We start from the raw sequence: 16,498 nt of genomic DNA on the forward strand, positions 1-16,498 counted from the left end.
GGGTTGGATAGAGAGTGAGGATGGTTGGCCAATGCTCCTCCACGAGGGATAACAGGTGTAAGTAAGTAATACAATTAGATCAGTCTGACTGATTTCGCTCCGCGTCACCCAACATCTCCAATCATTTTCGTCCTTCCGACCCTACTTCAGTCAACTCATTAGACATCGGGATAAATCATAATGAAATGCCCGGAATTAGGCTCTAATGCCAGTTATCTTTTTGTAAACAAAATTTGTTTCTGTAATTGATTTTCTCTTTCTTCCAGACTGTTGTTTCAGACCTAATGAAACCATGTGATTATATCAATGAAAAACAACATCATTCTAATAACAAATTAAACAATGATACCACTATTACTACTACTAATAGTAATAATAATAATAACTCTCAACCAGTTAGTAATGCTTCCAGTTTAGAGCTTTTACAAAAATTGACCGACTTGGAACAGTCTATTTCATTCGATAATGACGATAGTAATACTACTACTAATACTACTACTACCGCTACTACTACTAGTAATAATAGTAATAAGTTCAACAATAAAATGATTGTCACTAAATCAGTGGAGTCAAGCAACATTTCACCACCATCTACATGTGTTACTAATCAAATATCAAGTAAAGCAACTTCTATATCCAATATTCAATCAGTAAAGTTACATCATCCACATCAGTTGTCAAATAGAAAATTAAATAATGCCAAATTCACTAATCATACTAATAATAATAATAATGTTTATGGAATAGAGAAAACGGTAGTTTCAACCATTCAAAATCAATGTTCTTCGAGTAAACTAACTACTATGGGGAATAATCAAATGCTTCATGGTAATAAGAAAACTAATCCAAATAATCAAAATGAAGTTCAAGTAATTCATAGTTTTTTTTGTGCTTATTTTTTTTAATAAATGTTATATTGTTTCTAAGCTTTTGAAAGTGGACAAAGTATCTATTGAATGGACTTGATACTATGTTCATTATGATTTTATATAAAGTACTCACGCTTATTACCCCTGGTGGAGAAGCATAGGCCGCACACCAGCATTCTCCATCCAATCCTGTCCTGGGCGATCCTTTCCAGTTAAAATTCATCCTTTTCATGTCTGCTTCTATTTCCCGGCGTAATGTGTTCCATGGCCTTCCGTTTTTCCGCTTCCCTTCCGGACTCCAAGTTGGGACTTGCCTCGTGATGCACATTGGTGATTTCCTCAATATATGTCCTGTCCACTTCCAACGTCTCTTCCTTTGTGTATTTTGAGGCCTATTGATGCAGAGGCTGCTGCTACATTTGCTGTCTTCGTCTGTACTTTTTCATGTGCATGAGATAGGATGAATTCCATAGTGTCGAAGAAGTTTCTATTATGTTCTCCTGTCGACACTGTCAAACGCCTTCTCATGGTCAACAAAGTTGATGTATTGTGCCGAATTCCACTCAATTGATTGTTCGACGATGATCCTTAGTGTCGCAATTTGGTCTGTGCACGACCGATCCTTGCGGAATCCAACTTGCGCGAAACCTAGATATTAAAGCTTACTCCTAACTATCTTAAACCGCCTAAAATAATTACTAGTTATAGGTATCATTATTAAGGTTTTACTTGATAGTTTCGAATAAATTGAGCATTGGTTAGATTGTTATAAATAAATTGATGTATTTGTAATATCCTAATGATCGCTTAAAGATCCCAATCCTAATGAATACAAAAAAAAAAGATTTTCTGACGTTTCGTGATTCAATGTAAACCACATCTTCAGAGGATAAATAACCGAATTCATTTGGTTATTTGGGATATTACAAATATGTTAATTTATTTAATCACTAGTTATGGTCTGTGAAATAAAAGTTTATCACAGCGGTTAAACGTCAAGGAGCACTGAATATTGTTTTCTCTATAATATGGGAATATTCCCTATCAGTATTCACGTGAGACTCCCACGGATCGAAAATCGAACTGTCAATTCTCACAGTAAGTACATTTTTACTCATACACCATTGAGTTTTCACCTGGTGGTCGGTATTTATAATTTCAATCAGTTATAATTTATTCAGAGATCCATAACCTATCGGATCAAACTCCTGCTCTAATCGTTTCGATTTTTATTTTAATTATTATTTTGACGGATCTCAAAAGCTTTACTGGATAGGGAATTCCAGTTTCCAACTGTGTCTTTCTATCTTGGACTATTGATGATATGTATAATTATGCCTAAACTAATCCCGTCACTTGTCTGTATACGATGTACTACAATCCGTAAATTCTCACCATCACCTTATATGCTGTCCTGTAGGCTATGTTATGTCTATTTAAAAATCTATTATAATAGGTTGTCAACGTTTTTCAAATATTGGAATACGTGGCACGAAATTATCAGTATTCCTATTCTTTAGTCAATGAAATTTTTGAAGTATCCGCTTATGTGTTTGTAACGTAATTGAGGTACGTGCCGTTCATAAATTTTACGTATGTAGTGAACAAGAACACGAGTGGGGACAATCGAATCTATTCGGGCACAAATTACAGACTATCCCACTAAATTCTGATAATCATACAGTAAACTGTTAATTTACAAACTATCAATCAATAGTCTCAATCTTGACTGTTCTTTCTGCAAATATTAGTTCATCTTCTCTGATTTCATTGTTCATGCATTTTCGTACCGATTGCGCTTCATTCCTGTTCTTTCCTTATCGATCTTCTGCCAGAATACATTCAATGCCCGACCATCACCATATACTACTTATATGGATATAAGTAGATCACACCACACGTATCGCTTGTAAATCTCTCATCAAATCGAACGTGATAAAATTGAAATATTTTTTTTTCAAAAACTGTGATTAGCTTATTAAAATAGAGACGTGCTAATTCTATGCTGAATAAGAAGAATCCATCACAATATTTATCATACAAGATCAAGCATCAAATTATATGAAATACTTTTTGTTAAGCAGATTGTATCATAGAATTTGTTTACGTGGCATAAATTTGAATGTTCGCATCATTCATTCATTTGCATAATGTATGTATCTACTTGATTGTGTGTTTCTGCTCCCAAATATCCATACATTAAATGAATCTTTTCGTATCTAGGAAAAGTTATACATGTATCGTCACATTGAAAGAAAATATTACACATGGATTGTCTAATGTAATGTAGATTGTTTTATTCAACTGAAAAATTGGGAATATTCAAAATACTATGAGAGTAAAAATTATAAAATGTATGATAGAGAAATTAATTCTAGTCGGGTTATGATACTGTCCGGGTTCCCAAACTGAAATACGTGGTTTTCATAGGGGGCCACACTCGGAGCCTTTGACCTATAGGTCTGATCCACAAGGCAGTGGAGCATCGTAAAGAGATTCAGTCCCATGATAGCCAGTGACCAACGATAGGTTCATACGCCATTTTGTTCCCTCAGAATACTGGAGCCCATGTGCACCACTAGTTTGGAATCATGGTTTTCCAACTCTCTCCTAAGTGGACTCACCGTGTCCACCAACCCGGTTAGAGCGCCGGACATTCGCTTTTCGTCCTCTCAATTTCGTAAACAACACCCCAGCCACGAGAAAGGGGGTGAGTAGGACTTCCCTGTCAGAGGCTATATACACGTGGCTATGTGAGAGCATTTCTAGAGGGAGATCGGACTCTCCCCACTCTCGACCGTACCAGGGCATTTGCGTTGTTGTTCAATCATGGAATATATAAATTACGAGAACAAATAATAATTACAATCCAGCTTACCACTACTCATGTTGTCATACGTTTGATTTCCGTTGCAAGCAGTTGAACAGTAGTGGTGTTGATTTGAAAACAAAAAAATAGAGTGGGTACATAAACGTTTACATTTGGTAAGTGATAATGTTAGAGATTAATGAGCGATTGGTTAGAAATACCTTTGTGTTCTTTCAGCATGAAATAAATACTCAAGTACTGATATGTACCAATGTTTAATTTGATCATAGATCATTAAATATTTGATCCTATTCTTCATCATTATTCAACTGATCTCGAGAAACTCATCAGTACGTGTTGTTTAGTGTCTGAAAAAAAACGTTTTGGCCCAGATATCTGTTTTTGTCTACTAAAGAGAAAGTATATAGTTCACAACAAATCGTCTGGTATTCTAAAAACAAAAGCTTTGAGTGAGAGTAGGTTGTAAATCTTTGATCATACGTGCTTTCCAAGCTGACTTATTGAAATTACGACTGTGCACAAAATGTTATCCGATGTTATGCTCGTTATCCAAATATTTACACCATGAATTTTAAATTATTTATTTCCCATGTTTTCTACTCAACACGTTAATTCCAGCCTAACCTTGTGAATCATGCAAGCTCTTCGATCAGCAGTGGTAACACCGTTTACAAATACAAGAAGAATGTTATCCAGCCTACCACAACCATGAATAGTACCCATAAAACTACAATTAATCTTGATAATAAAAATACTGCTCAAAATTCCACTAAACGTACTATCAAACAACGGCAACAACATCAACGTATTGCAATGACAGAACCACCGTCGGTACAAGGTCATTCTTTAGCCAGTAGTCGTTCAGTATCTGCTGCAAGTTCAATATCTAATTTAAAATCAATCAGCCGATTAAATAATGAATCTAATATTCAACCTCCATGTAATAGTATTACTCCCAAAGCTACTAGTATTCAACAAATATCTGTGGAGTCGGTCTATGCAGCTCTTGTTAAACAGAATAAGTCATTGATGAACCAATACTCACCAAATCGCACATCTAATACAACAGTAAACAATAATACTAATAAACTTGTCAGTAAAACTTCTAATACTGGGTTATACGCAAAAAATACATCTAGTCATCGATCATTTGGTACAATTAGCCGTTCAAATCATTCTACTGAACGTCTTACTTCAGTTGAAGAAGGAATACCATTAACAACAAAATTGCAACAGTCTAAACATAATTATTCACGTCATGAATCTAATGATTGCATGCCTAATGCATTATTCTGTGGAAACTCTACTGTTGATTTAAACACTAAAACACCTGATGGTACACTGTCAAAAGCAACGGAGTCGTTTGGATCTGGTACAATTTCAAAAAATGACAATAATACACAAGCATCAGATGTCCCTAAGCCTATTCGTGGTGGACGAAAATCTTTGATAGGTTTGTTCAAATTTGAGATTCATTTGTTTGTTTACTCGCCTTTTTAAACCATCATGAAAACTAATGGATTTATGTAAACGTCATGACATCAGTCCATAATTTTAATGATTGTGTTAGGCTGGGCTGTGCTAATTATTGTAAACTACACGATAGCCACAAACAAGTAGTTCAAGTCTCAGAATCGGTCTCAGTTGCACAGATGTATTTAGTGTGTTATCAACATTTAGATCTTGAGTTTCGACATCCTTTCTTCTAAGATTTTATTCTTTAATGTTTGATCTTTCTCACTATCCTTTATAATACTGCTATTTCGATGTGTTCACTATATTCCTTGTTAATTTCTTCTTGTTATACCGATGTGTTATAACAACACATCTGTGTTAAGCTGTATTTTGATTGTGACTGACTGACCACATATATGTGATAGCTTATTTCATTGTATAATCCCCAACCCAGTCAACCATCAATCAAAATTGTCATCTGCGTCCATTACCCAATGATTTCACGCACTAGTGCTACATTTTGGCTTGCCCTTCTCCAGCTTTCTTCCAACTGATTCCTACACTTTCAAATATCTCATGCTAAGGTCAGCAGTGGTTTGCCATACGTAATACATGTCCAATTCACTTCAGTTGATATAGATCCGCTACTTCATCAACCAACTTTCTATCTTCGCTTAGTATCCCGTATCTAATATCATCATTGTTCACTGGGTGGCTCGAAGAGGATCTCTAGTGTTGTTAAAGGTATCTTAAGTTTCTGAATTCATCAAAAATCTGTTTTATCCCACTAGTTTTCTTGTATTGCATCTTCCGTACCTAATCTTTTCTATGACCACTAGTGTTGTTACTACCTCTACTACTCTGGGATTTGCCCCAACAATTTCATCCTGCTGTTCTAATGACGCATAAGAACTTAAGTTGATATACACACATGCCAGGTTCTACGTTGCATCTGACTGACGGTGGTTCGAACATAAGCAAACGATGCTTCAAAGATATATAATGAAATACTATCAACCTATAAATATTCCCTTTTCTTTAAAAAAGACCGCGTTTCACAGTTAAGCTCACCTTTTGGTTGAAAGACAGATATCTCGCCCATACCATAGGTGACTCAAATTAACAAAAGCCAAACAAGCTTTATGAAATCGTCTTGAGATTTCATCAATTATCAGTTAGAATTAAGCCATTCAATTCCGAAGCTTAAGTTTGAAGATATTGTTCCTGATGCCCCCAAATGCCCTGGTACGGCCGAGAGTGGAGAGTGCCCGCCCTCTCTCTCGAAATGCTCTCACATTGCCATGCGTATATAGCCTCTATCAGGGAAGTCCTACTCACTGCCTTCTTGTGGCGAGAGTGTTGTTTACGAAATTGAGAGGATGAAAAGCGAATATCCGGCGCTTTAACCGGGTTAGTGGACACGGTGAGTCCACCTAGGGGAGTTGGAAAACCCTAATTCCAAACCAATGGTGCACATGGGCCACAGTATTCTGAGGGAACAAATAATGTATGAACCAACCGTGGGTCACCGGCTACCATGTGACTGCATCTCCTTACGATTCTCCACTGCCTTGTGGATCAGATCTTTAGGTCTAAGGCTCAGAGTGTGGCCCTATAAGAAAACCACCTGCTTCAGTTTGGGCACCTGGGCAGTATCACAGCCCTCACACAATTCGAATGAGATTTGTGCGACGCGTATGTATCTGGTACTTCCTTGTACCAATATTTATGTGTTTAAATAAATAAATAAGTTGTTCCTAATGCAAGACTGGAAAAGCCTGTTTTCCAACCTTCATTCAATGTCTTATGTCTTAACTTTTGAGAAAGAAAAGGTACCAAACTGTTGAACTAGAAACAATAGTATATCATATAGAATAAGTGTGCCCTAGTAACTCCCCATTCCTAAATTCAAATTTAAATGATCTTAGAATCATTTAACAATGGTAACTTTGAAATTATTTCTTTTTTTTCATTATGACAGATTCGAGTTTGTTTTTTTTTGTTATTCAATATTGAAACATTTGTTCAAGATATATATAACACAATGGTACCATAGTAATTGTATTTTGGTTTTTGTTTTTTTTGTTACCATCACAATTATTGGACATGGTATAAATTTTGACACATTATAAACAATACCATATGTTTATATATATATATATATATAGTAATAGTAATACTAATATTACTATAACTATTATTATTATTTCCTCAGTATCTGTGTCAATAATTTTCTTCGAAATTCTTTTTATTCTATTTCTATTATTCAATCTAAATAGTAAGTAGTTAGGATGAAAGGGCCGTCCAGTTCTTTCAAGTTTTCCATGATGGTCTAGCTTCAATTGACTGATGATTTCAACTATATAAAAATACTTAACTTCAGAAAAAATCTGTACTGAAAGATTTTTAAAGAAAAGAGAAAAAGAAAATTCTTAGTTTCAGGATCTGTTTCTATCCAATTTGATGACTAGATTTATTAACTTGTAGAATCTTTCACTATGACCAATAGGTAATATGATTTTCAGTCATATAGATGCGCACTGCTGAGGAGTCCCATAATATGATGAAACGGACGTCCAGTGATTCCAGGTTTTCCATGGTGGTCTAGCTTCAATTGACTCATGATTTCTACTACAAAATTACTGGTAGAATCTTTCACTATGACCAATAGATAATATGATTTTCAGTCATATAGATGGCACTATTTTACTCAGAATTGTAGATATACGATATCAACTCTATCTATCCTATGTGAATACATAAGTAATGGTACAAGATGGCACCAAATATATATGCGCCACACAAAAAATCGTCATTTCATTTAATTGTGTGAGGGCTATGATACTGCCCTGGTGCCTAGACCGAAGCAGGTGGTTTTCTTGGGGGACCACATCCGGAGCCTTTGACCTAAAGGTCTGATCCACAAGGCAGTGAAACATCGTAAGGAGATGCAGTTCCATGTTAGCCGGTGGCCAACGATTGATTCATACATCATTTGTTCCCTCAGGATACTGGAACCCGTGTACACCAATGGTTTGGAATTAGGGTTTTCCAACTCCCCTAGGTGGACTCACCGTGTCCACTAACCCGGTTAAAGAGCCGGACATTCGCTTTTCGTCCTCTCAATTTTGTGAACAACAGTAATGCCACGAGAAGGTAGTGAGTAGGACTTTTCTGGCAGAGGCTGTATACGCGTGGCCATGTGAGAGCATTTTGAGAGGGAGAGCGGACTCTCTTCACTCTCGGCCGTACCAGGGCATTTGGGGGCACGCTATCAACTACCATCGCACTTTGGTTTATGGTCTTTTTAGATTATCACCTCTAACCTTTACTGAACATCTTAATATTGTTTGCGATATCAAGTCACTGAGACTAGCAACCATATTGCAATTCGATTGATAGAATCTTGGGAAAGACAACTAGTGGATGTATGTATGCCATTGTGATTAACTCTGAGCTACATCACTCAACGTCTTTAACTACTGATTGCGGTTTTAACGCGAAACGCAACTAAATAGTCTGCATATACCCATATGTCTCAAAACAAAAACCAATGCTTTTATCAATGAATTCCACGTTTCTGGCTATCTGTAGCTTTATTCCAACCTACTCCTACATTAGCGCATGTCACTTTTCGAGGTAAGCAATGGTTCAAAAAATGATTGATTCATGTACTGGCCATAATTTTAAAAGTTAGGTATCCGCTAACTAATCATGTGTGACATTTCAATGTTCCATGGGTTACATTCAAAAAGCTTCATCCAATGTACTCTGTAAAGCAATATTTTTAATTTACTGCGAGTTGTTAAAAACTGAAAACTTAAATCTGTACTATTTCTGCTATTTCAATCAATTTTCTTTATTCTGTTTCGTATTTTGTTTTATTTAGGACGAAAAACCAGTCCATCAACCGCTAATATGATGAATATGCCGAATAATGGAATACCTGTTGCTGTGAAACCAATATCAGCTGTTAAACCAACACAACATTCTTTGTTGAATAATAATAATAATAATAACAAAGATGATAATTCTAAAATCTCTATAGATAAGTTTAAAAAGTCGACCACTGAATCCCCAGTTGAATCGGATATTAATAATAAAGATGAGGTGAAATCATCAAAAGACATGAATGGTTATACAAAGTATGAATTTGAACAAAATTCCCGTAATCACGATAAATCTATTCCAGGAACTAATGATTGTAATATTAATGATAAGTTAGAGAACACACCTCCTGGGATGTGGATCGTTCGTGAAGATCAGGATGTAGTTGTTAGTGATTTCCACTAGGTACTTTGTTCTAAAGAATAAACAAGAAGTCAACCTCATAATTATCAATGATTATCAATAACAAAGTACTATACACCGGTTACTACACTGTTCCTCTGCTTTCCTCATTTTGAATCTATGCTTTTATATACTACTTTATTATTTGTTAGTAGTTTAAAATAATTGACTGCATTTTTGACTCGTCAGATTAATGCTAATATTGCAAGAATAGTTGAAATAATATATTATTTTGAGTTACTATCATCACTATTACTTTCGCTTTCAAAATTATTTCACATCCACTCGTCTATTTATCATGCTAATTGAGCAGGGTATATTCATGCCAGTACCTTTTAAGATGAATCTATGCACAAATGAGAATTCCTGGAACATTTTCAATATGCTATGTTCAAGCTTCTTAAATTAGTTTTTGTTTCTTTCTACAGTTCTTTTACTTTTCATTATTTATGCTACTTGTAAGTAATATATATACAACATATGTCGTTTTGTATATATCACCTCAAAATTCTTTTTCTTCTGTCTTGCCAATCGCTTGCACATTTATGTGTTTTTGTATGTAGGTACTAACTTTCTGCATACACTGAATGTATGTGTGTCTGTGTGTGTGTGTGTTGGTTACTATAATTACTATAATTGCAAACAACATTTAATTAAACCAGTAGGGAATCATTCATATTTACTTCTTAACTTCAATCGTAATTATAGCATTTGTGTTGACTTTGAACCTTTGAGCTTTCTATCCTTCTTTATTATATTATTCATTTATGTTTATTAATGATCCGACTCTCTTTAATTTCTTGTGTTGAAGTTTTTGATGTGCTTCATTGTATGTAAATGGTTGGGAGGGGGTTTTTCTTTTTGATGTAGGTTTGTTCTCTGAGCTGGATGGTTTGATCGTGGAGCTTTCATCATCATCAGCTGATGATGATGATGATGTCGTTCAGAAGGACAATGAAAGCTTCACTATCAAACCGTCCAGTTCAGAGAACAAACCTACATCAAAATCACCCACCTGAGCTACAAATCTTCTCCACCATGGGTTCTTCTATTATATTTTAACAAGTTTTCAACCTTTATTGTTGTTGTTGCATAATGGTTATTCTTCTGCTTCTGGCTGATATTCCATTCTAATATATTTTGTTTGTTATTCAATACTGTTTCATAAAACATATGTCGGCATTTCATTTTGTATAATGCAATGTTTTAAACAGAATTGTATTTTTGGTTCTTCAATTACTCTATCCATTTCTAGCAGTTAGTCAACTCATCTGTGAAATGGATATAGAATACAGTTTTGCATGGAGTTTAATTATTGAAACTCTAATAATGAAATTTACATCTCATTCATATTTAAGGGTTATCTGATAAGAATAGTTGGGCAGTGACTTTAGTTAGTTCATCCACTTATAGTGATCCACTTTCTCTTGCATCTCACTTTCTATATCGCATTAAGCTTGCATGTAATCGTAGTGAAATTTGTAGGAGTTTTCTGTATTGCTAAGTGCTAATTAATATTCATGAGGTTAGCTTAGTAGTATAGGGGCTTAATCATTTTCACGTGGGACCGAAGATTCTGAGTCCGACCATCAGATGCAGGTTCGTCGTTGAACACTGCTGAGAAGCCCCATACTAAGAAGAAGTGGTGACTCAGTGCCTCTAATTCTTCAGTGGTAGTCTAGCTAAGATTAGCTCTTGATTTAAACTGCGAAAATAATACAAAACTATCGTTAAATGTAATTTGAGTGGTTAGTATTACTATCGATTAGTTAACAGGGTTAAACCTGTCTAACTGCACGATTGAGATATGCGTGAAACTGTAGTTCATAAAATAGCTATCCTCAACTCGCGAGGTATCTGTGGCGCCTAGCGCGTCTTTAGGTCTGAAAGAAAAGGGGCTGTGAACAACCTTGATAACAGTTTATCAACAAGCAAAAAGAAACCAAAAGCAAACGAATATGAAAACCATTGCGTCTAAAAAAAGATTAAATGGCAACAAAAAAATGAGAATAACTGCCACAGGTATCGAGAGAATGTAATTCTAATGATAAATACAATACATGTTATGAGTATGTGTTAATATTTTTAGAATATTAGACGACAAACTGGCGTTACAACATCCGCGTAGAAATTGCTAGCAATACAACTATTTGCTGAACAGTAATAAGTAGCACAAAAGAATACTCAAAAAATTAGTTGATAGAGGGAGGGAAAGAATAAGCACAGAACGTAGTCTCTGTCTTCTTTATCTTCACCATGACTTTGGGTGGATTATTCAGTTAAAGGAGATAGTTGTGTTTAAATAAGGTGTTGAGACAACTTTCTATTGAAGTGATTACAAATTGGACTGTCTAGAAGGACAGTGAATGCTCTCGTTACCAAGCCATTCAAATGAGAGATTTCACCACCATCAACTTATGTTACATACAGATATAAAGCTTATTAGCCTATACTTTCATGAATTCTATTGAAGAGTAGGTCACAGTAAGTGAGTTCCAATAAATGCTTCTGTATAAGTGGGAAATATTTGCCTTGATCCGACTAACAGTGTTATTAATTACCCCTTAGTCAATCGATGCACTTATTTAGTATATCAGCCGAACTAAATGTAGATCTCGTTATCCCTATTGCTATTTGACACACAGTGGCCACTGACTGGAATAAATGCTTGCTTACTATAATTTGTTGGTGAACGATCGGGCAATGATTTCAACCTCAATATCCTCAGAGTTATTTACTTGTTTATATCACTTAATGACTTTTGTTAAGATAGCCAGCGGGTACTAGACAGTATACTGTCCTAGTATAAGGCTTCTCAACAATGCAAATCCGTGATTCAGCTAATTGTTCAACTTGGTTAACATCTAACAACTTGAACAAATTAAGATCAATTCATTTTATTTCATCAGATTATCATCGACGACTTATAGCTTATGATGTTTTCAACTTTAAATCATTAGGTTAATTGAGAATTATTGCAGAAACGATTTGGATAACAATGTATTATGAAAATTTGTCAGTCAAATGTAGCAAAGAACCAAATAAAGTAAATATGGTGAATAAAATATTATAAATGATATTTCGGAACATTAATAGCTATGACTTACGCCTGTTATCCCACGTGCAGGAGCATAAGACGCCCACCAGCATTCTCCATCCAAACCTGTCCTGGGTAATCCTTTCCAGTTGTTATTCATCCTTTTCATATCTGCTTCTATTTCCCGACGTAATGTGTTCTTTGGCCTTCCTCTTTTCCACTTCCCTTCCGGATTCCAAGTTATCGCTTGCCTCGTGATAATCCTTGGTGATCTCCTTAATGTATATCTGATCCACTTCCAACGTGTTTTCCTAATTTCCCATTCAGCTGAAAACTGATTTGTTTTCTGCTAAAAATACGCTAACCAGAAAACAATAGTTATGAAAGCAATATTTAATTGTATAACGGATATAAGCTGCTAGAACTAGCGATACAATTGTAGTGATGAAGAACAAAAGTGCGGATAATCAAATGTATTTGAACAAAAAAATTATAGGATTTCTTAGTAAAATCGGAAAACTATACAGTAAATACTTCATTTGCAAAATGTCATTCATTCGTCTCAGACTTCACTATTCCTTCATTTCCCTAGCATTTGCTTTCTGTTTCCCTTCTTTCCTTTTCGACCTACTGCTGCCAGACATTTTATTCTTGAATAGCTTTATATACTACTTATGTCGATACAGGTACCACACACCATAAAATTGAAAGCATCATTGATGAATAAGGAGATTCTGGTGCAGATGTAAAGGCGAGGATTAGCAAAGCAAGGACTGCATTTCTACAATTAAATCATATATATGTAACTCTAAACAACTGTCAACTAATTTCAAAGTCAGAATTTTCATTACGAATGTCAAGACAGTCTGTTCTACTGTATGGAGCTGAAACGTGGAGAACTAGTACAACCATCATCAGGAAGGTACAAGTATTTATAAACAGTTGTCTAAGCAAAATACTCAACATTCCCTGGCCGGATAATATCAGCAACAGCGTTTTATGGGAGAGGGTAAACCAGCTTCAAGCTGAAGAGGAAATTAGGAAAAGACGTTGGAAGTGGATCGGACATACATTAAGGAAATCACCAATGTACATTACAAGGCAATCCCTAACTTGGAATCCGGAAAGGAAAGTGGAAAAGAGGAAGGCCAAAGAATACATTACGTCGGGAAATAAATATGAAAATGATGAATAGAAACTGGAAAGGAAGGCTCAGGACAGAGTTGGATGGAGAATGCTGGTGAGCGACCTATGCTCCTCGACGAGGGGTAACAGGCGTAAGTAATTAATGATAGGCCCACATTTTTTTCAAAAAAAGACCGTCTACTTAGTAAATTATCTAGTAGCATTAATTTTTAGAGTAAACAAAATTTAATACGCTTGGTGTTGTTTACGTCTATCGTCCCTCTGTCATTTAAACGCAAGTAAACAACACCAAACTAATTTAAAACTTCACCCTATTGCACAAACTAGTGACTATCAGGACACAGTAGCTAAGCGGATAAGGTGATGATGTTTCAAGCGATCAGTACTGGATTCGAGTTTCAGGATGAACATCAACTCGGAGATGTAGGTACATCCAGTTGACGAGTCCCGAATAGGACGAAACGCACGTCTTGGATTCCACTGCTATCCACTATCTATTTTTTCTTACAAAATTTAACACTTTATGAGTAGTCTTAATCAGAAGTCGTTACTAATTATCACAATCAGGTTTACCTGAAATACTAAGACAAAAGTTTTCTTGTTTTTTTTTATTCTGAGTTCCAACGATTTACCAATACAGATTTTATTATTTTTATAAATATCCTAAGAATCGAGGAAAATTAAGATGTCAGTGAGCGGACAACCTGTATTCGGATCAGAAAAATCAATATAATCTTATAATTTTATGGTTGAAATCATGAGTCATTTGAGGCTAGACTACAAAGGGAAACCTGAAAGCACTGGATGGCCGTTTCATCCTATTGTGGGACTCCTCATCAGTGCGCATCCACGGTCCCGTCTCGCGAGATTCGAACCTAGGCCCGGATTAGTCTCGCGCTCAAGCGCTTGACCTCTAGACCACTGAGCTGGCCGGCATCCAACGGTGTTAATGTCTAACTTCAACCAGTCTATGAAATTGAGCAACCGTCCACCATTGTCTTCAGTGAGTCTCTATCTCCACAAGACTCCCTTTAGAAACTCGTATAACTGAATTGTGGCTTTTTTCTAAATAAAATTCTTCACAGTATCATCAGAATCTACTCCAAATAGAATTGAACTTTATTGAATTATCTTCAAAATAATCAAATCAGTTTGATCTAATAGTTTGATTATCACTAACTGCATTTACATTTTGACCGGAAGGAATAGTTAATCAGAATATAAAACCAGGAAAATCTAATCAATGATGAACTAGTTGACAATTTATCTTGTTTTCTTATATCCTCTCGATCATTTTTCATATGAACTATTCAATCTCCATTATCATCACTAATGAAAAGATGCTGAATTGTTTACACTGTTATCACACTTTGTAAAATATATTCAGACCCAAATCTGCCGAATCATGGCTCTTCTATCACACAAGCAACAACAAATGCAAGAGAAAACGACCAGTGTAGCAGTAGCATCAGCAGCAGTAGGTCTCAATATAAACAAAGGAAAAAGCAAGACTCTCCGATACAATACAATATGCACCAATCAAATTACACTTGACGGAGAAGCTTTGGAGAATCTGAAAACCTATACATATCTGAGCAGCATCATTGATGAACACGGTGGATCAGATGCAGATGTGAGGGCGAGGATCAGCATAGCAAGAGCAGCATATTTACAACTGAAGAATATCTGGAATTCAAAACAATTGTCAACTAACACCAAGATCAGAATTTTCAATACAAATGTCAAGACAGTTCTACTGTATGGGGCGGAGACATGGAGAACTACAAAAGACATCATCCAGAAGATATGGGTGTTTATTAACAGTTGTCTAAACGAAATACTTCGGATCCGTTGGCCAAACACTATCAAAAACAACCTACTGTGGGAGACAACGAACCAGATTCCAGTGGAGGAAGAAATCAGGAAGAAGCGCTGGAAGTGGATAGGACACACATTGAGGAAATCACCCAACTGCATCACAATACAAACTATCACATGGAATGCTGAAGGCCAAAGGAGAAGAGGAAGACCAAAGAACACATTACGCCGAGAAATGGAGACAAACATGAAAAGAATGAACAAAAACTGGATAGAACTAGAAAGGAAGGCCTAGGATATAGTGGGTTGCAGAATACTGGTCGATGGCCTATGCTCCATCGGGAGTAACAGGCGTAAGTAAGTAAGTAAAGTAATATTCAGACCCAGATTTGTATAGTAAGGACTGAAGGCCTACGGTCTATATTATTCCTTTTCTAGTATGCTTCTGTTTCTTGTCCTCTCTGGATCGAGTCCATTGAAGGTGCGGACTATACTGCTTTGGGTAACAGGTTCCAAGAAATGATTACTCGGTATAAAAACCTGTATGTCCCAGGCATTTTGTCCCTTCTTGGGTTTTCTACTCGTCTGCTATATCCTGTGATGTCTCGACCTGGTTGGAGGAAAAAAGGAGGATATATTAGGCACAAAATCACTTCCTAATATTCTGTACAACAAAATCAGATCATCACTTATTCTGTGGTAAGACAGAGTACAGAGGTCTAGCTTTTCAAGCCGTGCTTTGTATAATGAACCCCGGAGTTGTGGAATTCCACGGGTAGATGGCCTCTGTACTCTTTTTCAGAATATCTAATTCACCAATAAAATAAGGGCTTGCAGCCTAAAAGCAGTTTCCAAGCTTAGTTCTCACTAAGGTTGTGTATATTATGGTAAACATAGTAGTATCCAACTTGATGAATGTCCGTCTTAAAGTCCATAGGGTTCTAAACCCCTTAGCTGCGGCCTCCCGGCAGTAGGCCGTCATTTAAAAATCATGACTCACTATCAACCCCAGATCCTTGTGAAACCGGAACATGGGTACAGGCACTTCTCCTA

The 16,498-nt window shown here is 36.0% G+C and overlaps 1 protein-coding gene across 1 annotated transcript in view; it reads left to right on the forward strand.

Moving 5' to 3' along the window:
* Smp_139190 (adenomatous polyposis coli protein, putative) overlaps positions 1–9,758 on the forward strand; it is a gene marked incomplete at its 5' end in the record, with an annotated part of 66,704 nt that extends 56,946 nt beyond the window's left edge. Inside the window, 3 exons of the mRNA XM_018791827.1 lie at positions 267–869; positions 4,318–5,152; positions 9,044–9,758. Of these exons, the coding sequence (XP_018645050.1) occupies positions 267–869; positions 4,318–5,152; positions 9,044–9,447 (1,842 nt within the window). The 3' untranslated portion in view covers positions 9,448–9,758. The remainder of the gene's footprint in view (positions 1–266; positions 870–4,317; positions 5,153–9,043) is intronic.
* Between the last annotated feature and the right edge of the window lie 6,740 nt (positions 9,759–16,498).

This window comes from Schistosoma mansoni (genome assembly GCF_000237925.1).
Source record: "Schistosoma mansoni, WGS project CABG00000000 data, chromosome 1 unplaced supercontig 0071, strain Puerto Rico, whole genome shotgun sequence".
Classification (NCBI taxonomy): Eukaryota; Metazoa; Platyhelminthes; class Trematoda; order Strigeidida; family Schistosomatidae; genus Schistosoma; species Schistosoma mansoni.